The sequence below is a fragment of the Melozone crissalis genome, unplaced genomic scaffold (assembly GCF_028551555.1).
Source record: "Melozone crissalis strain CALT ecotype California unplaced genomic scaffold, PUWL_Pcris_2 ptg000063l_1, whole genome shotgun sequence".
NCBI lineage: Eukaryota > Metazoa > Chordata > Aves > Passeriformes > Passerellidae > Melozone > Melozone crissalis.
The window spans coordinates 14,573,585-14,597,481 of NW_026535841.1; the positions used below are offsets into that span (position 1 = coordinate 14,573,585).

Below are 23,897 nucleotides of genomic sequence, written 5' to 3' on the forward strand. Positions count from 1 at the left end.
GACCAGGAAAGAAAATCAGGTTATTCTCCCTCACCATCTCATCATGGCTTAGGTTTTGTTTCTGAACAGAACCAGAAATGGACCAATAACCTAAATAACGTGGGCTTGGTGTTGTTCTCTGAAGGTCTGTAGAGAACAACAGTGAACTTGAAATCAGGCCCTGGAAAATTAATTTCTAAATCTTCTTCTTTACCTCTCAGCAAGCCGATGCTTGGTATTACTCATTCAATTCCAGGCCTGCAGCTTTCAGTAAGATTAAAGATTTGCAGTAATACATTTATTTTTATTGTGCACCTATGACTGCTGCATTTTTTTTTCTTGATAGTACCTGGAGGGATGGAGTTAAATGAATCTACACTTCCAAAATCTCTTTAGATAACACTTGTACTTATTCCTGCCTTTCTTAGAAAAACCATGTCCCTGCTGAAGCTGCAGAAATTAGTCAGTGTTGACAATTCAGGCTTTGTGTTTGCTGCCTGTGCTCCTGTTTTGCTGTGCAGGTTTGGATAATGGCCCAATGTAGAGTGTCAGTGTCAGAGCCCTGTCCTCTGCAGGGACGACAGCAGGGCAGGGGGAGATGGAGATGGGCTCAGGAGGAGATGATGGCCTCAGGAGATGGGCTCAGGTTGTGCTGGGCAGGATTAGATTGGAGCTCAGGAAAAACTTCTTCAGCCTAAGGGGTAAAACCATTGAGAGCCCCCTGGAGCTGTCCATCTCAGGGCCCAGAGCTGGTTCTGGGGCCCAAGAACAGCACCAGAGCTTTCTCCAAGTCCTGCACATTGCCTGTCTCTGCAAAGGAACCCCTGTGCCCTATAAAGTGATGCACATCCTCAATCTGGGATTGTTTCAGAGCAGGAAACAGGGGGAAGAATGACAATTGTTCATGATCCACTCTTTGCTGCTTTTACCGCTGTCTGTGCTCGCTGATGGAGCAGTTGGCAGTGTTCAGCTTTCCCCCTGCCCCACTGGCTGATTTTCACAATCATTTCCAGGCATCCCTGCAGACTCAGGCCCTGTGCATCTGTTCCTCCTGGTGTGTGGGCTGCGCAGAGTGAAGGACCCTCTGTACCTGGTGGAAGCTTTCTCAGGTGAGTTCTGGCCATTTGAACGTTCCTGTTGTCACTCACTGCATTCTTCTCGTGTTGGTAAGTTTGGCATGGGCTGTTTTGTTCATTGCAGGAAACATCATCATATATTTACATTTGAAAAAAGCAATTCTTATGTAACCATTGATCTGTTCCACACATTATTTCTGTGCCATGTCTTTTCCATCCTGCTGGGAATAACAGAGCATTCAAATCAAAGCAATATTTGATGATTTTGCTTGCTGAGAAAACTGTTTTGCTGTTACATGCAATATTGATGGAAGACAAAAGAAAAGATCGTCTACTTCAAAATCACTTTTTTATCTTGCTGTCCCGTGGCTGTTACATTGATTTGCATGTGTGCTAATTAATGCCATTGAAGCTGCAAACAAGTTTTACCACCCATTGTTCTGGCTCAGCGCTCAGACTAGGCTGAAGTTTCCTGGGAGCACAAAAGGGAATATTTGTCAGGCTCTGTTTGTGTCTGTACCAGGTTCAGGCGTTCTGAGCTGCAAATCCAGCCTGCACATTTAAGTGACTTTTACAGCCCTTGGAGCCTTGTGGTGCTGAGGAACAATGCAGCTTGCAGAGAGCTGCACTGGTCTGTTCTGGGTTCAAAAAGCAGCAGATGTCTCTTGTGCATATCACTGAGTAATGATTGTAATGGCTGCAGTTGCTTCCACACGTTCCTTGACACAGGAAAATATTCAAGTGATTGTGGCTTCGTGGCCAGAACCACTGCATTATACAGAGCATTGTTCTCCTGAGTGATTCAAAATTAATATCTGAGCTTAGTTAAATAACCCCTGAGTCAGAAGAGATTGCATGAAGCAGAAAGGCTAAATACTAACTTTCAGATATGCTAATATTTGAATTCTGAGGAGTAATGTGAGGGCTGAGTGTGAATCTTGTGCACATTCAGTCTTTTAAGTAGCAATACAATATTTGTCTAATTCTTCTCTAACCATGGAGCTATTTATACTGATTAAAAAAGTAATAATTTTTATTAATAAAACAGTTGTTCCTCTTCTGTTTCAGAGTGGCACAGAAAGGATCCCAGTGTCCATCTGGGCATTATTGGACCTGCAGTAAGTAGCTGCTGTAATTTTTATTTCTAAATATTTCCATTTACCTCATCTGAGATGCCTCAGCTCTCCTCCAAACTGATCCTGGCTCTGAGGGTTTCTGTTAGAGATGAGAAGCTCCAGACCTTGGAAAGGCTCTTCCCACCAGGTCTGAGCTTGGCAGGGTTTCAGTGGCCAGAATTCCACAGTCCAGGACTGGCCATAAAGGGGCCAGAATACCCCAATTCAGCACTGCCCATGAAGGGGCTCCTGCACTGCTCCCAGGCCTTTCCAGAGCAGGCACTGAGGCAGCCCAGCCTGTTCCTCCTCCCTGCTCCCCTCCATCCCAGGGAGCAGTTCTGAACAGAAAAACCAGCAGAACACTTGGATTCCACTCTTGGCCACTGCTGCTACACCTGTGGGCTTTTAGACACTCACAAACTGATAAAATGTGTGCTTTTGTAAATCAAATACTAGCAATGCCCATTCCAGTAGGGATAACTTAGAAATGAGCCTATCAAGTGTTTTGAAAGGCAGCAGCTGCCATCCAGGAGATGTTTTCCCACAGGCACTGCTAATGAGGATTTTAGTGCTGTGAAGGTGTTTCAGTGCTGTTATCCCTGTTCTCACTTCTGCTCACGTGCAGCACTGTCCTTGTTCCATTCCAGCCGGGCTTTGCTGCCGCTGCTGGGCTCAGACACAATTAACACAAATAAAATGGGGCTCAGCCTCTGTCTGGCACCAGCAGCAAGGACAGGGCTGCAGCTCACAAACCCAGCCCAGCTCCTTGGCCATTCAGAACCTCGGAGCGCCAAAGCCTGGATAAACTGAGGGTTTTATACATCCCCATCTGAGAATAATCCTAAAGTTCTGCCTCTGTCCTGATTCTTCTGCTCTGTGTGCTGCCAGTGGAACTTAGTGCTGAAGTTACACAAGTAATTGCAGGGTTTTTGAGAGGGAAATCAGGGATCCTGCAGCACAGGGCTGGAAAAGGCAGCCTGCAGCCCTGGTTCAAGCAGGCAGAAGCTCTGAGGAGGCAGCTGTGCCATGTGAGACAAACTCTCTCTGCTGCTTGGAGGGGACTAAAAGCCTCCCTGGCTCATCTGGGTGATGTGTTCCCTCTGTATCATCTCATCTCTGATTCATCTCCACACGAGCCTGAAAACTTGCAGGCAATCTGCTTTATAAAAAACAAATAGACACTCAATAGGCAAATAAGAACAATTTCTCTATTTTCTCATTCGGCTTCATTCTTTGCAAATTTGGGGACATAGGATTTTATTGTTAAAAGCTGTTTTTACATTTTTGTTTTATCTGGGCTTTTTTCCACACTAATACACAAAATGATGTGGAAGTGAACTGGTGTGGAAGGCAAACCTAGAGCAGGTGTAATGAAGCTGTGCTGCAGAGTCAAAAGATGCACTTGCTGCCTCCAGTGAGGATTTATAAACATTTCAGTTGTCTTTCTAATTCTGCTTCACTTTCTCACAAGCTAATGTCTTTACAGGCCAGAAATAGCCCAGTGGCAGTGCACAGACTGGATCAAGGGCTGAACCTCCTTAAAACACTTTAGAGCATATTTCTCTCATGGAACTAAAATATTTCTAAAGGAAAAAATGCATCTCAGCTCTGTTGGTATTTAGCTGTACTCTTCTTATTCAGGTTGCTTCTCAAACCAAAAAAATCTTTAGAAAATCAGTGCCACCATCTATGAAGCATGTAATTTTTATTGTGAATATAAAAGCCCATTCAGTAAGAGTATATTAATTAAGAAGAGAAAGAACAAAGGCCCCCACTCTATTTTCTGCTTTACCTCCATGAGATGATCTATTTGCTGCCATAAGATTGTATTCTGTTCCCTGGATTTTCTGTGCCTGATTGTCTCAGGTGGTGCAGTCGAGGTAATGTTGCAGGATTGGGGTCTGTGTTATGTAAAACTTTCACCGTTTGTCTCCACTTCCAGCTTTCCTTTTGTTCATTCCTATAATGAAATCTGGAACAGCAGCTAATTTTCAGCAGCTCCGTATTCCAAGAATAGGAGCTTATGAAACTTCAAAAAAAGTTAAGGCCACAAAACTTTAAAGTTTTGTTTAAAGCATTCAGCTTCCTCTCAGAGCTCCTTTTGGGTTTTTTACTCATGACTGTTTGTTATTTACTGGGGTTAGAATTTTGTGTTAATTATTTACTGGGGATTAGAATTTTGTGTTTGTTAGATTTCCATCAAGTCTTTCTGCCAGAACATGTGAGTAGCATCCCTGTGAGTGTCCCAGCTGCAGCCAGGCTGCCTCCTGAGCCCCTGGAGCCCATTTTTACTCAGTGAGTACAGGACAGTCCCTGGGCACATCAGTGCCCTGCCCTCACTCACACGGGAGGTGTCACACCAAGCTTTGACACAACTGAGTAACACATCTGTGGGATGATTTAAAGCTCAGCATTTAAAGTATTTTAGATAAAAATGTGCTGAACTTCATTTCTCTGCGTGTTTCAAACATGAGCTGCAGTGCCACTGACTCTGTGTGTGCTCCTGTCCAGGTTGATCCACTGTTTACCAGTGAAGTTGAGGAGAGAGTTAAAAGGTAAGGAGTTCATGTTAAAGCTGCTCTGTGCTGAAGGCAGGCAGCTGGTGCCCCTTTTTAATCGTGTAAATACAAATGGGTGTGCGTGCACAGGTAAATACCAATGGGTGTCCATGCACAGGTAAATACCAATGGGAGTCCCTGCACAGGTAAATACCAATGGGAGTCCCTGCACATATAAATACCAATGGGTGTCCATGCACATTTAAATACCAATGGGTGTCCATGCACAGGTAAATACCAATGGGTGTCCATGCACAGGTAAATACCAATGGGTGTCCATGCACATTTAAATACCAATGGGAGTCCCTGCACATTTAAATACCAATGGGTGTCCATGCACATATAAATACCAATGGGAGTCCCTGCACAGGTAAATACCAATGGGTGTCCATGCACAGGTAAATACCAATGGATGTCCATGCACAGGTAAATACCAATGGGAGTCCCTGCACAGGTAAATACCAATGGGTATCCCTGCACAGGTAAATACCAATGGATGTCCATGCACAGGTAAATACCAATGGGAGTCCCTGCACATATAAATACCAATGGGAGTCCCTGCACAGGTAAATACCAATGGGTATCCCTGCACATATAAATACCAATGGGTGTCCATGCACATTTAAATACCAATGGGTGTCCATGCACATATAAATACCAATGGGAGTCCCTGCACAGGTAAATACCAATGGGTGTCCATGCACATTTAAATACCAATGGGTGTCCATGCACATATAAATACAAATGGGAGTCCCTGCACAGGTAAATACAAATAGATGTCCACGCACAGCTCTGTGGGACTGACAAGGCTGTCAGGACCCTTTGGCATGGAACCATCTCAGACCGGGAATTCCCGACATTGAACTCTAGAATAAGCAGTATGCTGATGTTTTGGGTTAAACCACATCTGATTGGCTCTGATGTAGATTTACCACTGACAGAACCATGGGAGGGTTTGGGTTGGCTGGAGCTCCCCCAGTCCCACCCTGGCAGCCCCAGCCCTGTCCAGGCTGAGCTCGGGCGGGGCTGGGGATCCCCGCTGGCCCCGGGCAGCCCGTGCCAGCGCCCCCCGCTCACGGAGGGGTTCCATCAGCCCTGTCTGTCCCTCTGTCTGTCCCCGCAGGGCCCCCGGGGTGCGCGTGCTGCAGGAGCTGCCCCAGCCCGAGCTGCACGCCGCCCTGCGCTGCTGCCTGGCCCTGGTGAACAGCTCCAGCTCCGAGGGCATGTCTGCTGCCATCCTGGAGGTGAGGCACCTGCTGGGGCTGTTCTGAGAGCTTTACCCCCAGTGACACCCTCTGTCACTGGGAATGGCTGTCAGTGCTTCATGGACACAGTCCAAAGCTAGGGAGGGCAAAACTAAAACATTTCCTTTTTCAAGTGTTAGCAATTAAGGTTTTCTTCCCCTGAACTGACAGTTTGTTATGTTTTCTCTATTTATTTTTAAAGGATAGAAGGTAATTTTATCAATCCTGCTAAATTAACAATGCAGACCTGAGATGCAGAAATCACTCTGATTTCCTGGGGTTGTCACTGAGCTTGATTCAACACCCACTTCCTTATAATGTTGCTAGAATGGACTTTCATTTATTTTTACATCCCTTCAAAAAGCAATCTAAGAACTGTATTTGGTTATTTAATTCTGAAATGATTAATGAATGAATGACACGCTCAGTTAATCCTTTTGCCATCAGTATTGAAAATTAATAACCAGTTTTATTTCATACCTGTCAAAGTAGGGCGCAGCTTAGTATCAAGTGCTTTCTCAGGAAAAAAATAACTGTACTTGAAGTGAAGTTCTTTGGGCAAATGCCTTTCATTATTCCATTTGTTTGGTGGGTGCTGAATGTTGGTTCATCATGAGCACAGGAATTATCACACCATTTGTATGTGGTTATGTAATATAAATGAGCCTCCCATTTCTTTTGTAATGAGTTGCATTTCCAGCATTTCCACTCATCTGAGAGTCCTCACGAGTAAGAACCAAGGGAGCATCACAGGAACGAGGCAGGGCAGGTGCTGGTGGGACAGCACAAGTGCATTTCCATCCAAATGTCCCTGCTCAGAGGTGCATTTCCATCCAAATGTCCCTGCTCAGAGGTGCATTTCCATCCCAAATGCCCAGCTCAGAGGTGCATTTCCACCCCTAATGCCCAGCTCAGAGGTGCAGCTGCCCCTGCACCAGCCCAGCTCTGTGCTGCAGTTCCAGGCTGTGGCATTTCCAAAGCTGGGCTGTGTCAGGCCAGGCAGCCTGGGGTGGCTGGGGTGAGCTGCAGAAGTTCAGTGGAGTTCAGTCTCTGTCACCTCCTCCTCACCTGCTCCATGCTCCCCTCAGGGCTGCTCACAGAACACTTGACCAAAACCCAACCTGATTTATTTTATTTATTTATTTCCCCAGAGTGCCAGGGGTGGGAGGCAGCAGCAGGCAAACCAGAAGGGCTCTGAGCAGTGGCTGTGAGCTCAGTCTGGCACAAACTGTGCAGGCTCAGGGCTGACAGGACATCGGGGCAGATTCCAGAGGGTTTGGGATTTCTGTGTTTGTTCAGTGGGATCTGAGCCATGCTGATAAAACCCTGCTGGAACACCTCTCTCTCCCAGAAATGGCAGCCCGGGACACTGAAGTTCTTTCCTGGGAGGGCCAGCAGCAGGAAGGGCCATCTGCTGACAGCTTGTTGGATAATAGGGCAGAAAACTCCGCATAAAAGTCTTCTGCTCCTAGGCTGCAGAAAACAGGCTGGAGTTTGGAAATGCAGCTCTCATTGTCCTCAAAGTTCAACATTTAGCAAGGTCATGAATGTGTAAACAGTATTTCAGAGCGAGATAAATATATAATAGATAAATGAGATAAATGTATAATCCCATCCAGTTCCACCTGCCTGGAGGTTTGGAGAGCCAGGAGCCGTCACTAATGACTCTGTCAGCTGGGTCTGAGATCCCAGATCTGACTGGAACTGATCTGTTTGTGTTTGGCGTTTGAAGGGAGAAAACAAAGCATTAGAGCAGGCGTTAAAAATGCATCTGTTCCTCTGGGAGCCCAGGAGCTGGGCACGTTCCTGGCCACGGGTGGTGGCAAAGGCTCCACTGCTGAGCGGTTCCTGAGTTCCCTCTGCTCAGCAGGGTTTGCACCTTTGCACTGGAGCCTTTCCCTGTGCTCCAGGAATGCTCCAGCTGCCGGAAAAATTGTTAGATTCAAAATCATACATACAAAATTTGGCTTTTACCAACAAGAAGCCAATTAGAAATGGTAGAAAAGGAGGCTGGACAGGTTCTGCTGTGCTGTGAGGCACAATCCACTCTTGGCCAACGTGTGCAGCACCGGCAGTGTGCAATAACAGCCAGAGCAGATTATAAAACACCAAAGATGAAGGAATATTGTAAAGCAATAAAATTGAAGAGCCACCAAGAAGATGCATGGGCTAGAAGGAAGGAAATGAGGGACAGTGCAAAGACAGAGTGCTGAATAAACCCTGCCTTTGCTCTATCAGCCCTTGTTGCTGGCTGGAGATGTTACAGGGGGACGTCCCCAGCTTCAATTTACACCCTGCATCCTCCTGCAGGAGCAGCTAAACACATTTGCACTCAAAATAATGGAACAAAACAGATGGCCAGTGGACTGAAATGTTGTTTGATGCTATTATTCCTGGGAGCTAGGTCAGTAAATTATGCATCTTTTCAACAATGCAAATGGTTCTTTTTACTGCTTGGAAATAGTCTAAGTATCTAAATTAAATTTGAAGCCGCTTCTTGCAGTAATTATTTACAGCCCAGTCCATTTGGTTAAGGCCAGTGGCATAAAGGCAGCCCTGCATCTGAAGTCTTTGGCCATCTGTCCTGCCTTTAGTGGCTGTAACTCACTGGTACCTGTGCATTTGGGGAGCTCAGGATTTTCCTGGGTAGCAGTTCCTGCCCTCCAAGTCTGAGCAGAACAAATGTCTTTCCCTTTAGAGTTTGGAAATGGCAGAAGATTAAATATTGGTGCTTGACTTCAATCAGGCACCATCTCTGCAGCTTCATTACTGTGTCTGAATGACCCCAGAAATTCTGGCAGTTTCTGATACCAAGTGTAGAAGAGGTTTGATCATTAAGGGCTGTTATTTTTAGCTCTAACTGCTGCAAAGCAGATGTTTGTGCCAGGGTATGGAAATGCTATGGTCAGACTAGTACACCTGCAGTGGTGATTTTAACAGTGATTTCTTGGGGATTTTAAATTATTAAAATATGTTGCTAAGTCCCAGCAGTCCCTTCCTGTACCTTATCAGCCTGGCTGTTTGTCTCTTCAGTTTTGTCCAAACTATAAAAAATCCTGGTTTTCTCCTTGGGGTTTTGTTTCCTTGCCGTGTGGACTGAAGCAAAATTGCTCCTCATGCAGGAGTGTAATGACAGCAATTAAAACTGCATTGACTCTGAGTGACAGGGAATCAGTGTGAAACACATTGAAGATCTGGGGGAGGGAATTTCTTCCCCATCTGACACTGTGATAATTGCACAAAATGAATATTTCTGCTTTTACATCAGTGCATCTCCAGGCTGCCCAATCCATCGAAAGTGATTAAATCCAGAGCAGCAGAGCTGAGGGCCAGGCTTTGCACACCTCAGAGCTGGGTTCTGTCTGGGTTCTGTGCCTTGGCAGGGCTCTCTGGGGAAGGGTGTTTGTAAATTAAAAATCTGGAGAGGTGGGAAAGAGGTTTGGGTTGTTGTTTGTGCCTCTCTTATTAAAATTGTCATTGTTAGCACCACAAAATGCACAAATCCTTACAAACGGTTTCCTTCTCTATATTCCTGCAGGCAATGGATTTAGAGGTTCCAGTGCTGGCCAGGAACATTCCCGGGAATGCAGCAATAATAAAGCACAAGGAAACGGGGCTGCTGTTCTCCACTCCCCAGGTGAGAGCAGCACAGAGGTTTGGGTTCATTTCCGTGCCAGCCTGTCCCCTGCAGTGTTTGCTCTGCAGTTCAGGGAGCCCGGACTAGGGGTCAGCCTTGGGAAGCTTTCGGAGCTGCTCTGGGTTCCAGTTCCAAACCCTGCAGGAGATGCTGAGCCTGTGCCAGACTCCCCTTCAGGAGGATCTGCAGCAGAACTGGTGTCAGACACCGGGAGAATGAGCTGGAGCTGCGGATGACACATTTTCTGTAATTTCTAGCAGGCACTGTTAATGTAAAGTATTTTTAGAGGCAAGATATTGCTCAGTCAGAGAAATTAATGATAAAATTAAGCCAAGTGTTAGGATGAAGTCTCAGGGAAGTTAAGTAAGAGTGGGAAGAGAGGGAACACTACCCATTTTTAAATGCTGGAAATTTTCATTCCAGCATATTTTCCTGCATTAGGGCTCTGCTGTTACATATTCATGTATGCCATGGAAAATGACTCCCAGAAAAAGATTCCCTCAGAGTTTTATCCAACTCAAGATTAAACACACATACTAGAATTCACCATTTGATAACTATGCATAGTAGAGAACATATCTTATTTATTTACTTTGTGGACTGTGTGATTAATGCTTCCTATTAAGCTGTGTTTCTGGAAGGTGAATCCCCTTGGTTGGTTTTGAAGATTTTAATAGAAAAACTCTTCCAAATCCAGTATGGTTCTATAAGCAATGCTCATTTTCAGCTGTTTCTGATCTGAGGAGGGGAAGCTTTGCAGTACCTGGGGCAGGAGCAGTTGTGCCTGCTGTCTTTTGGAAGCCAAATTAGAGGGATATTAATTGCCCATTATGCAGTGAGAATTGTTGTAAATGGTGAGTGCTGCTGGCTTTTCGTGCTGGAAGTGAGCTTCTGTGGCTTCCAGGAACATGGGAAATGTCTCATTTTGTTCCTGACACTCCATCATTTGTGCACATCACTGTGCACATCACTGAAATCATGGGCTGATCCTGCTGCTGCTTGGATTTGCAAGTTTATGGAATATTTGACACTGAGTTAATGGGACCTGAAGTAAAAAAAAGTAAGAGATAAGAACGGGGCAATAAATAATGCAAAACTGTGTTAAAAGGGAGGGCACAAGAAGTTATTCAGCAGGCTAGGTTTCAGAATTACAGCTCCCATGTCTGGGAGAGCTCACAGAAGGACCCAAATAAAGAGAAGGAGGCAAATAAACCTCCAAGGCACTAAGAAGGGACAGAAGGGACCTGGGCAGCCCCTGTGAGGGTTTGGAGGGCTGGGAGCAGCAGCTCTGCTGTGCCATGGAGCTCTCCTGTGCCACCCAGAGCTTTCCCGTGCCATGGAGCTCTCCTGTGCCACCCAGAGCTTTCCTGCCCCCAGGTACCTGTGGCACTGCCTGCACACCTGCCCTCTGCCTCCCTGGGGATCTCTTTGAGAATCTCCTTCTTCTGCCTGCTCAAGCTGCTCTGAACTGCTTTAATTGCAGACTTACTTTCATGATATAAATAATATATTAACCATGCACCCTATTTTCATTATGTGTGAGCTGTGTCACCAGCACAGCTCTGGTGGTAATTGAGGAATTCTTCACCCTGTTTTACTCAGTGCACTCATTTCCAGCTTTATCTCCTGTGTACCTGTGTTCCTGTGTCTCTGCAGAATATCAGACAGGATTTATCTGAGGAGACACAGAGGAGGTGACATTTTCTTTAGGGATGATTGGTCAATTTGCCAGGAGGAAGCTGCATTGTGGATGTTGCTGTGTTTGTGTGGAGCTGCCCATGGAAAGGGCAGTGTGAGAATTTCTGCAGGGACAGGAGAGGATTTGCTCCCATTTCTCTGGGTTGTGGTCACAGCTGAGCCTCAGCTCTTCCCTGTGCTCTGCTCCACCTGCACATTCACCATCCCCACTCCTGGGAGGGAATAAGGGTTTGTTGAAGCATGGATGGCCCCAAGCAGCAAGCTGGGATAGAGATCACCTCCTTCACTTGGGCTGCTCAAGCCGTGCCCTTAGCCCTATTGCTGAAAGCCATTTGTGGATTTGACCCTTTTCACCAAAACTGAAGCTGCAACAAAATATGGGAGTGCACAAATATTTGTGCAAATATCCCAGATGGAGCAGAACAGCTGCTGGAGGTGTGCTGCCTCCCTGTAATCACTTCATGTATCACAGGCTGATGGAAAAGCAGAAGAATGCAATGCTGCATTTCCTGCAGGGGCTCAGAGCTGTGCATGTCTGCTTGCTGCAAGTGCAGACTCAGCACAGACCCACAGCTGGAATGGAAGCCACTTGTGGGTAGGGGGGACCCCTGAGCAGGAGCTCCCTGCTCCCTGAGCTCAGCACAGACCCACAGCTGGAATTCACAGCTGGAATTCAATCATTGTGGGTAGGGGGGACCCCTGAGCAGGAGCTCCCTGCTCCCTGAGCTCAGCACAGACCCACAGCTGGAATTCACAGCTGGAATTCAATCATTGTGGGTAGGGGGGACCCCTGAGCAGGAGCTCCCTGCTCCCTGAGCTCAGCACAGACCCACAGCTGGAATTCACAGCTGGAATTCAATCATTGTGGGTAGGGGGGACCCCTGAGCAGGAGCTCCCTGCTCCCTGAGCTCAGCACCCTCACTGACACAGGCCAGGCCACTGCTCAGGGTGAAACCCAGTAAATCCCAGTGAGTGTCCCACTGCCTTCCAGGGGATTGCAGTGACTGTGGGGTCTCACTGCAGGAGGAGGAGGAGGAGGAGGAGGATAAAGCTGACATGTCCTTACTCGCCACCTCCTGGCATTTTTCCATTTGCTTCTTCTCTCTCCTGCATTTTCTCAAATTGAAGGCTTTGGACTCAGTTTGGCATTTTTTCCTGAAATTATCCTCAGCCCTGAGTATTGTAACTGTGAATAAGGATCTCATTTCTTCTATCATTTACATGTTTCCAAGTTTTTGTCCTCCATATCCACAATTTAAAAGAATGCTAATAGGACTACCTGTCAAGAAATGTTACATTGCTGCTTCTGCTCTTAGGTAATTTACATAAATTACTTTAAAACATTACTTTAAATAAAATCCTCCACAGGAGCATAAAATTAAAGTTGGGGATGTGGTTCAGTGGGACCAGTATTTATCACTGTGACTTTCCAGGCAAGTGGATGAAGGCAGCAGAGGTCAGGTGAGACTTCCCCACCTTCCTGTGGTGTCTGTGGGGCTGGGTGAGCCCTGGCAGACACAGAATCCCCCAGGGAAGGGCTGAGATCCCGGTTAGAGCAGCCCCAGGCAGGTGGGCACAGCTCCCCAGAGCCCAGCTCACAGCAGCACTGCTCTGGTGTACAATGAGAGCTCACTGCTCACCTGTGCGAGGAAAATCTCCTCATCGTACCTGGGAACAAACCCCAGCACAGCGGGGCTCTGTGGCTCTGGGTGTTGCATTTTCCTGCTGCTCTGTCCTGGCAGGCAGAGCCCAGGCAGGGATCACCCCCTGCTCAGAGATTTCCCCATCAGCCACACTGCATTGTGCATTGTGCACTGCAGCAGCGAATTCACCCAAAAATCCAGAGTTCAACCAAAGGTTTTATAGCTGTGAGGGTATTTGGGCACTCTGTGTTTAGCTGTTCAGGGACAGCTGTGCAGGTGTTTGGGCACTGTGTGTGTTTAGCTGTTCAGGGACAGCTGTGCAGGTGTTTGGGCACTGTGTGTGTTTAGCTGTTCAGGGACAGCTGTGCAGGTATTTGGGCACTCTGTGTTTAGCTGTTCAAGGACAGCTGTGCAGGTGTTTGGGCACTGTGTGTGTTTAGCTGTTCAGGGACAGCTGTGCAGGTATTTGGGCACTGTGTGTGTTTAGCTGTTCAAGGACAGCTGTGCAGGTATTTGGGCACTGTGTGTGTTTAGCTTTTCAAGGACAGCTGTGCAGGTATTTGGGCACTGTGTGTGTTTAGCTGTTCAAGGACAGCTGTGCAGGTATTTGGGCACTGTGTGTGTTTAGCTGTTCAGGGACAGCTGTGCAGGTATTTGGGCACTCTGTGTTTAGCTGTTCAGGGACAGCTGTGCAGGTATTTGGGCACTCTGTGTTTAGCTGTTCAGGGACAGCTGTGCAGGTATTTGGGCACTGTGTGTGTTTAGCTGTTCAAGGACAGCTGTGCAGGTATTTGGGCACTCTGTGTTTAGCTGTTCAAGGACAGCTGTGCAGGTATTTGGGCACTGTGTGTGTTTAGCTGTTCAGGGACAGCTGTGCAGGTATTTGGGCACTGTGTGTGTTTAGCTGTTCAGGGACAGCTGTGCAGGTGTTTGGGCACTGTGTGTGTTTAGCTGTTCAAGGACAGCTGTGCAGGTATTTGGGCACTGTGTGTGTTTAGCTGTTCAAGGATAGCTGTGAGGGTATTTGGGCACTGTGTGTTTAGCTGTTCAGGGACAGCTGTGCAGGTATTTGGGCACTCTGTGTGCCTGGTTGTTCAGGGACAGCTGTGCAGGTATTTGGGCACTGTGTGTTTAGCTGTTCAAGGACAGCTGTGCAGGTATTTGGGCACTGTGTGTGTTTAGCTGTTCAGGGACAGCTGTGCAGGTATTTGGGCACTCTGTGTTTAGGTGTTCAGGGACAGCTGTGCAGGTATTTGGGCACTGTGTGTGTTTAGCTGTTCAGGGACAGCTGTGCAGGTATTTGGGCACTGTGTGTGTTTAGCTGTTCAGGGACAGCTGTGCAGGTATTTGGGCACTCTGTGTTTAGGTGTTCAGGGACAGCTGTGCAGGTATTTGGGCACTCTGTGTGTTTAGCTGTTCAGGGACAGCTGTGCAGGTATTTGGGCACTGTGTGTGTTTAGCTGTTCAGGGACAGCTGTGCAGGTATTTGGGCACTCTGTGTTTAGCTGTTCAAGGACAGCTGTGCAGGTATTTGGGCACTGTGTGTGTTTAGCTGTTCAGGGACAGCTGTGCAGGTATTTGGGCACTCTGTGTTTAGCTGTTCAGGGACAGCTGTGCAGGTGTTTGGGCACTGTGTGTGCCTGGCTGTTCAGGGACAGCTGTGCAGGTATTTGGGCACTCTGTGTTTAGCTGTTCAAGGACAGCTGTGCAGGTATTTGGGCACTGTGTGTGTTTAGCTTTTCAAGGACAGCTGTGCAGGTATTTGGGCTCTGTGTGTGTTTAGCTGTTCAAGGACAGCTGTGCAGGTATTTGGGCACTGTGTGTTTAGCTGTTCAGGGACAGCTGTGCAGGTATTTGGGCACTGTGTGTGTTTAGCTGTTCAGGGACAGCTGTGCAGGTATTTGGGCACTCTGTGTTTAGCTGTTCAGGGACAGCTGTGCAGGTGTTTGGGCACTGTGTGTGCCTGGCTGTTCAGGGACAGCTGTGCAGGTATTTGGGCACTGTGTGTGCCTGGCTGTTCAGGGACAGCTGTGCAGGTATTTGGGCACTCTGTGTGCTTGCCACTGTGTGTGTTTAGATTTTCAAGGATAGCTGTGTCCCTAACCTGATGCTGATGAACTCTGCTCCTAGCTGGGCTATCTCCCTGCACAGCTGGCATTATTTATGTGTAAATCATGGATCCTCTGTGTCCCCCTGTCCCCATGCTCTGATCCTCACTGCCCATTGTGTGCTAACACATTATCCCAATTTCCCAGTGCCACCAGAGCTGCTTTCTGAGCTGAAGCCAGGCCCTGCTCTGCACACATCTGAGCACATTTGCAATCAGGCTGAAGCACTGGAAGGTGTCTCTTGATGGAAAATTAGAGCAGCTGCTCAGAACAGATTAGTTCAGACATCAGATCTCCCTTCAGGTGTTTGAAGTTCAGTTTCTCTTGCCTGGGAGTCAATGAGAGGCAGAGGAGCAGGCAGAGGACAGTTGTGAGCTCTGAGCTCTCTGGGTATGTTGCCCAGTGAAGTTCAAGGGAACACGTGGGGTTTTTTGGTGTTTGTTGAGCTGGCCCTGCTGTATCTGTACCTGCCCAGGTGCTGCATGCTGCTCCTTCCTTACACTGGGTTTGTGTTGGGACTTTTTAGCCTTACCATGAAATTCACTGAGGGTGCAGCAGCAATGAGGTGAAAGTTGAGCTGGGCTGAGCTCAAACATCTGATGCCAGATTACAGAACAGGCAATTCATTTATTACCAGCCTGCCTTTCCAGCCATTGGGTAGGCAGACAATTTCTGTGTCATTAAATGTGAATTGTCTTTGATTTTTAATGTCTTAGTTGGTGGGCTGTGTAAAATAATAAAATTATTATTTATTAGTCATTGTTTATAAATAAAGTCTGGTGCTTGACCTTGAGAAAGGACTCAGGACAGCTCCATGCATTGGCTCACAGTTGGACAGTACCAGCTACTGCAGTAGCATTGGGACCTTTACAAAGAAATTTTAACTGATCCTTTTTTTCACCTTTTTTAGGAGTTTGTTGCGCTGTCCAAGAGTTTAATGAATGACCCCACTCTGGAAAAGGAAATTGTGACCAGGGCCAAAGAGTACGTGGAGCAGCATCACTCCTGGGAAGGGGAGAGGAAAACCTACCAGAGCCTTGTGCAGAGACTGCAGTGACCGGCAGGGCCAGCAGAGCCCTTGAGTGGTGGCAACGTGATGGGGTTGGGGTTCCTTGGGTTCCTTCTGAAAAACAGCCAGAAATTGTTCAATAGAGTAACAGCCCAGAGCCGAGCTGCTGCAGGGCCAGGCTGAGCCAGGGCAGCCCTGGGCAGTGCCAGGGCATTGCTGCTCTGAGCCCTCCCAGGGCAGTGCCAGGGCATTGCTGCTCTGATCCCAGGGCAGTGCCAGGGCATTGCTGCTGTGATCCCAGGGCAGTGCCAGGGCATTGCTGCTCTGAGCCCTCCCAGGGCAGTGCCAGGGCATTGCTGCTGTGATCCCAGGGCAGTGCCAGGGCATTGCTGCTCTGAGCCAGGGCAGTGCCAGGGCATTGCTGCTCTGAGCCCTCCCAGGGCAGTGCCAGGGCATTGCTGCTCTGAACCCTCCCAGGGCAGTGCCAGGGCATTGCTGCTCTGAGCCCTCCCAGGGCAGTGCCAGGGCATTGCTGCTCTGAGCCCTCCCTGGGCAGTGCCAGGGCATTGCTGCTCTGAGCCCTCCCAGGGCAGTGCCAGGGCATTGCTGCTCTGATCCCAGGGCAGTGCCAGGGCATTGCTGCTGTGAGCCCTCCCTGGGCAGTGCCAGGGCATTGCTGCTCTGATCCCAGGGCAGTGCCAGGGCATTGCTGCTCTGAACCCTCCCTGGGCAGTGCCAGGGCATTGCTGGCATTGCTGCTCTGAGCCCAGGGCAGTGCCAGGGCATTGCTGCTCTGAACCCTCCCTGGGCAGTGCCAGGGCATTGCTGCTCTGAGCCCAGGGCAGTGCCAGGGCATTGCTGCTGTGATCCCTCCCTGGGCAGTGCCAGGGCATTGCTGCTCTGAGCCCTCCCTGGGCATTGCCAGGGCATTGCTGCTGTGATCCCAGGGCAGTGCCAGGGCATTGCTGCTCTGAGCCCTCCCAGGGCAGTGCCAGGGCATTGCTGCTGTGATCCCAGGGCAGTGCCAGGGCATTGCTGCTCTGAGCCCTCCCTGGGCAGTGCCAGGGCATTGCTGCTGTGATCCCAGGGCACTCCTGGCACACAGAGTCCCAGGGAATGCTCTGCCCATGCTCCCTCCCACCCTGCAGCACTGCCAGCCCCTGCCCACAGCCAGGGGCACTCACACACCTGCTGAGGCCCGGCTGCACGAGCAGAGGATGAACTATGGACACACAGCTCCTGCAGGCACCCCAGAGCAGCCCAGGGATCAGAGCCAGCCTGGGCACAGGGACGGGCACAGGGACGGGCACAGGGGCCTCTGTTCAGCCCCTCAGAGCAGCCCAGCTCCCCTGAACCTGCATTGTGCCCCTGGCACAGGGCAGGAGCTGGGCCCAGGTGCCAGAGCCGTGCCAGAGCTGCTTGGTTACATAAACTACCTCTTGCTTTGCCAGTTCCTTTGGTACCTCTGTGATTTGCTTATTTATTGAAAGATTTATGAGACCTGTACAAAGGGATGGGGTTGGAGGTATTTGCTGTGTGTTTTGGCACTGTTTGTTCTTATTTGTGGCTTTTCAGGATGTATTTATTCCAATACAACGCAGCAGCCTTGTCTGAAAGTGAGACTGAGCTCTGCCCAAAGTCCACACTGCTCATCCCTGCCAGCCCAGGGACCATGGACAATCTCTGAGTCTGTAATTGCCATCCAAGGACTTGCATCTAGAGAAAAAAACCCAAAACAACAAAAAAGAGGGGCATATTTGTAATTTCTTGTTCTTGGGAACCTGTTTGCTTTGTATGCTCTGGAGCCTGCCCCAAGGAGAGCCTGTGAAATGTTTTCTGTTGATCCAGTGGCTGTTGTGTCAGACTTTCCTCTGTAATAATGAAGTTCACAGTGTGTTTTAAGCTTTCCTCTCTATTTTTGATGTTTTGCAAGGTTCTGGTACAGTAAACAAGAAAGCAGTTTGAGTGCTGTGTATTGATTTCTCCCCAATTCCCTCCTTGCTTTGTGCTGGGGCTGCTCAGCCCTTCAGTAACACCCCCAGGGCAAACAGACCCAGATTCAAACCCCAGGGCAAACAGACCCAGATTCAAGCCCCAGCCCTGCTGCACTCCCCCCGAGCACATTTATTTATCCCACCACCCCTGGAGTGCCCTGCTGGCTCCTGGCTCTGCACACGCTGCAGGGGAACCCTGCAAGGTGCATTTCCAGCATCACACATGGCAGGGGACCTCCATAGAAAATAAAAAAGGGACTTTTCCAACCGACTGAGCCAACCTCTGGCTGTCCTGTTCCTCATAACCTCTCAGAGATCTCTGCCAGCTCATTTTGATGCCCTGCTTGACTGGCATTCCTCCTCCCCTTCCAATGGAATTGGTTACCTTCTGAGAAAAACAGGTTTTTAAAAGCAAATAAACCAAAACCAGTGTGGGATAGAAGCCTGAGCACCGAGCTGATGTAAGTGATTAGTAATAGCAATGATCAGAAAGCTTCTTCTGCAGCCTGATACATTTATTACTGAGCTCCAACTATAAATATATTGATCTGGAATTTGTGCTATTCCCAGCAAAACAAAATATGTTCAAGTGAGAAATTCTGCTACACCCTCGGAATGTAATTAGCATATGATTTTTCAGGCTGTATTTAATCTCTAAATATGAAATTGCATCTGGGGAGCAGCATGCTCATTTGCATGGGGGAGCAGTGGCAGGAGCACGAGCAGGAGAATAAAGGAGGCAGCCCAAGGTGTGCATTGGCAGCCCAAGGTGTGCATTGGGAGCCCCAGCACTGCCCAGGCACATCCAGCACAGCTGTGCTCTCCCACCAAGCCTGGCCAGCAACTGCGGGAATTTCATCATCATAAATGCGCCCGGATTTATGGTTTGCATTTCACCCAGTCTCATGTTCCAGGCCTATAAATATTCAATGAGTCTTGTAGGTCCTTGTAAGGAAAATATGAGACCCATGCAAGCAGTTTTGGGTGTAATTATCTTTGCAGCAACTTCACTCAAATGATTTTATAGGTAAGAATAATCCTTTTGTTGTCCTGCAGCCCTAATTACAGTATTTATCTTCCCCTTCAAAGCCCCACTCCTACCCAGGCAGCTTTGAAGCAAAGCACACCTCGATGAGATGCAGTACAGCTCCAAAAATAGCATTTGTTCTGTTTGCAGGGAAAAACTCCATTGTGCACCCGCCCCACGGCTGCTCCTGCATGCCAGGACCTTGAAATGCGCTGGTAATTAATGCCATGGCATGGATTTTGTTTGCAGTTAGCTCTGCATGGGATCCAGGGGCAGGGACCTGTACGGGGTCCCACAATGCTGCTTCCCCCTTGGCACAGACCCCAGCCATGGCATCGGGATTTCACTGAGTTATCCCAAAGCGTGCACAGCCCAGAGCTGGGCACAGACCCCAGCCATGGCATCGGGATTTCATTTCACTGAGTTATCCCAAAGCACGCACAGCCCAGAGCTGGGCACAGACCCCAGCCATGGCATCGGGATTTCACTGAGTTATCCCAAAGCGTGCACAGCCCAGAGCTGGGCACAGACCCCAGCCATGGCATCGGGATTTCATTGAGTTATCCCAAAGCACGCACAGCCCAGAGCTGGGCACAGACCCCAGCCATGGCATCGGGATTTCACTGAGTTATCCCAAAGCGTGCACACCCCAGAGCTGGGCACAGACCCCAGCCATGGCATCGGGATTTCACTGAGTTATCCCAAAGTACGCACAGCCCAGAGCTGGGCACAGACCCCAGCCATGGCATCGGGATTTCATTGAGTTATCCCAAAGCGTGCACAGCCCAGAGCTGGGCACAGACCCCAGCCATGGCATCGGGATTTCACTGAGTTATCCCAAAGCACGCACAGCCCAGAGCTGGGCACAGACCCCAGCCATGGCATCGGGATTTCATTTCATTGAGTTATCCCAAAGCACCACATCCCAGAGCTGGGCACAGACCCCAGCCATGGCATCGGGATTTCATTGAGTTATCCCAAAGCGTGCACAGCCCAGAGCTGGGCACAGACCCCAGCCATGGCATCGGGATTTCATTTAGTTATCCCAAAGCGTGCACAGCCCAGAGCTGGGCACAGACCCCAGCCATGGCATCGGGATTTCACTGAGTTATCCCAAAGCACGCACAGCCCAGAGCTGGGCACAGACCCCAGCCATGGCATCAGGATTTCACTGAGTTATCCCAAAGCACGCACAGCCCAGAGCTGGGCACAGACCCCAGCCATGGCATTGGGATTTCATTTCATTTAGTTATCCCAAAGCACGCACAGCCCAGAGCTGGGCACAGACCCCAGCCATGGCATCGGGATTTCACTTCATTTAGTTATCCCAAAGCACCACATCCCAGCTGTCAGGGCCAGCTCCCACACCTCCCTGCCCAGCCTGCCCCAAGGACACTCCTGCTGTGCCCATCTGGGTGCTGACCGTGGGGTTTCCACTGCCAGAGCCCCAGCGCCAGCCTGGCAACAGACAGCTGCTTCCAAGGGTTGCTGTAATCATAGCACGGCTTAAATGGGAAAGAAAAACGTTAAAATGTATATTGGGAGATTTAAAAGTATTTGTGCCTCTTCTGCAAATCATTTAGCATCAATTTAGCCCCAGTATCACCCAAATGTACCTTTAGGATTAATAAAGGCACCTCAGTGTTCATTTTCAATGTATTTTCTGCTGTCTCTTGGGCTCATAACTCCTTGTGCCCCTTTCTCCCCTCAGTCTTTTTAATCTGCAGGTCAGGAATCACTCCCCATGAAAATAAAGCAACAGTTTTGTCAAAGGCTTGTCAGAGGAGATGGGTGCTTCCATGTGGAATTCAGTCATTTAATGGCTCAGTGGGATCTGAGCGGTTTTTTTCATTAAGTTGTCCAAAGTAATTTCATCACTCCAGAATTTATTTCACTTCCACCCTCCCTCGCCTGCCTGGTCCCAGCCCAGTTCCTTTAATGTCTGAAACTCAAACCTTGTGTGAGAGCAGCTCCTGCAGCCCTGTCCTGTCCCACAGCTCCTCAGGGCCTTTCATTCTGACAGAGCCAAACCCTCACCACCTTCCAGGGCCCTAACTGCATTGAGAATTTTACACAGAGCAGATACTTATTAAAATGAAAATTCCCACAGTCACCAATATAGGAGCAAAGTGTACTAAAAACCAGTACTCCTCATGTTTTAAGAAACAGTTAACATTTTACAAGTCATCTGCAATTTAACTCTCCCTAAATGAAGCATATTTCCATCAAGTAATTAATTATTCCATGCCATTCCTGTGACATCTCTTTTAGGTAGCAAATACGGAGGGCACTTCAAATCTCACATCCTTTCCAAAAAATGCAGGCCAGCACTTTTGTCCAGTGCCTGGAAAAATGACTCTGGAAATTCATTTCCCCTAGAGCATTGCCATTAAGCTAATTTAAAACATGTGCTTGAAATTAAACAATACATTTTAATTAGACCAGCAGAGGACATCTGGGCACTGAGAAACCAAAGCTGTGGGCACCTGACCTGAGAGAGCATTCACCCCATGGGCACCCTTTAACCCTTCCTGCTCCTGAGCATGGGCACCCCCTTTTATGGCATTTTAATGGGCTTCTTGCTCACAATTCCTATTTCTGTGCACTTCAAATCTGCCTAAGAAAGTCCAGCCACAAGGATAACCTTGCCAGACAGAGGTCACTTATTTCATTTGTCTGATTCAGTCAGGTTTCATCACTCATTGAAACTAAATGCTCCTCTAGTGCTTCAGAAGTGAATCCCTGCCACTGAAATTCCCACTGTTATTTCAGAGCTCCAATTCAACCTGAGCCACCCAGCAAAGCTCACAGCCTGAGGGTGGCTTTACATCCCTTACAGCTCCCAGCTGCTTCCCAGCTTGGTTTTTTATTTTTGCTTTAAAAACAGGTTTAGGTAAGAATTCACCTGAAATCACTTTAAAAATTCTATCAATCCTGCTGAATATCCCAGCCTTGGCAGCTTGCACTGCCCCCCTGCCCCTGCTCCCACTGCCCGACCCTCTGGGCTGGCTGGGCCAGGATTATTGCACCGGCTGCACCTCCAGCAGGCACAGAGCTGCGCCTTTCCCTGCATCAGCTGCACCCTCCTGTGTGCTGGGGAGGCTGCAAAAGCAAATTGCAGCACAAGGTTTCCTGGGGAAGAGTGGGGAATCTGGCTGTACTACTGGGGAGGATTTGTGCAGCAGCTCCGCTTTAGAGAGTTACAGAAAGTAAGTCAGATTATTCCTCAGGAAATAAAATAATTTTAAAAATATTTTTAAAACTTTATATATTTATTTATTTATGTAGATTTATAAATATTTTTATATATTTATAAATATTATATATATTATATTATATATAATATAATATCTTATATTATATATGTATAAATATATTTTATATAAATACTATATATTTATAAATATTTATAAATGTATCTTCATATATTATATATATTTTTATATATTAAATATACAATATATAATAAAAGATAATAAAAGATAATAAAACTTCGAGCCATTAAGGGCTGAGCAAGAGGAACATATTTGAAATAAAGCCTTGCTGCTTCCTGTGCTGGGAGGGAGGAGAACAGAGAGGCCCTTGGTGTAAATGCACTCTGACCTCCTCCAGGGACTGGGCATCACTGTGGGCTGCAATCCCGGTGCCAGAGGATGCAGACTGACTCCCTAAGGTAATTCCCACTGGATGCAGCTGCACGAGCAGAAGGTTTTCTGCACGTTCTGCCCCATTATTTTGGGATACAGCAGTTCCCTTGGCATCCGTGCCGATGAATGGAGAGTTCATTCTGTCTGAGAGCCTCAACAAACACACCCTGACAATGAGCATAAATCACATTGTGCAGCACTCTCAAGGAGCTGGTAAAAATAATATTTTAATCAAATAACTCAGCTGCAAGTGCCATGAACCGCTGGGAAGGTTAAGGCTGAGGCTCAGCGTTCTCCTGAGAAAACACAGAATTATTCCAAACACGGCTCCATCGCCACTGCTTGACTCATTAAAAGCACACGGCAATGGCAAGCTTTTGTTAATGCTGCTACCAGAGAAAACAACAAATCATCAGGTATTTACTGTTCCTACCACCAGAACTGCTCTTTGTGTCCCACACTCACCGAGGCAGGCTGGCACTGTGCTGTGTGACAGCTCCTCTGCTCTGGGCTGAGGTTCCCCCTCTGTGACTGCTCTGAGCTGGGCACCCCACAGCCATCTCCACTGTTTGCTTTCCTCTCCAAGTCAGGGCTGACCTTTCCTCAGGTGTTTGGCCTTTGGATGATGAAGGGAGAGACAAATGCACAGGCAAACAGGTGCAACCTGGTTTGCACAGTTACTGAGGGCTGCCTCTGCCACTGCAATCCATGAATTCTGTGTTCATGCACAGCATGTGTGGCTGCAGAGCAGGAGCCTCACCTGGGGACACAGATCCCTCCTGGCTGTGCCAGCACAGCCCCAAGGGATGGGAGCAGAGCCTGGAGGAGAGCAGACCTTGTGAAGCTGCTGCAAATGCAGCCAAGGGGCTCAAATGCAACCCTTTCACCTTAAACACTGTGTGCACAGGATAGAAACCCCCAAAACCCCTCTAACCTGGGAGGAACTGCACTGCATAAAAGTCCATTTATTCTTCCCCATCCCTGCTGCTCACTGCAGAGTCTGGATGCTGAGCCAAAGTCTCCCAATGTGCAGCCACACCTGGAGGAGGCTCCTGCCATCCCTGGCAGCTGTGACACTCCTGCAGTGCCAGGCAAGCAGCAGGGCCTGAGCCAGGAGAGCCTGCGCTCCATCAGCCCCTCCTCACAGCACAGTTAAAAAGAA

At 48.3% G+C, this 23,897-nt stretch overlaps 1 protein-coding gene across 4 annotated transcripts in view; it reads left to right on the forward strand.

The window, feature by feature from the left end:
- Window positions 1-17,305, forward strand: part of GLT1D1 (glycosyltransferase 1 domain containing 1) — a 37,185-nt gene extending 19,880 nt beyond the window's left edge. The window contains exons 7-13 of one of the 4 annotated variants that reach the window (XR_008483865.1): window positions 993-1,088; window positions 2,124-2,173; window positions 4,682-4,725; window positions 5,852-5,972; window positions 9,511-9,609; window positions 15,969-16,762; window positions 16,880-17,305. Coding sequence is in view for 1 of the 4 variants with exons in the window: in XM_054289025.1 (XP_054145000.1) it covers window positions 993-1,088; window positions 2,124-2,173; window positions 4,682-4,725; window positions 5,852-5,972; window positions 9,511-9,609; window positions 15,969-16,115 (557 nt within the window). In the remaining 3 variants the exon portion in view is untranslated. Of the gene's footprint in view, window positions 1-992; window positions 1,089-2,123; window positions 2,174-4,681; window positions 4,726-5,851; window positions 5,973-9,510; window positions 9,610-15,968; window positions 16,783-16,879 lie in introns of those variants that run through there. The other 3 variants (XR_008483867.1, XR_008483866.1, XM_054289025.1) reach the window with 3 other exon arrangements.
- Window positions 17,306-23,897: the final 6,592 nt, after the last annotated feature.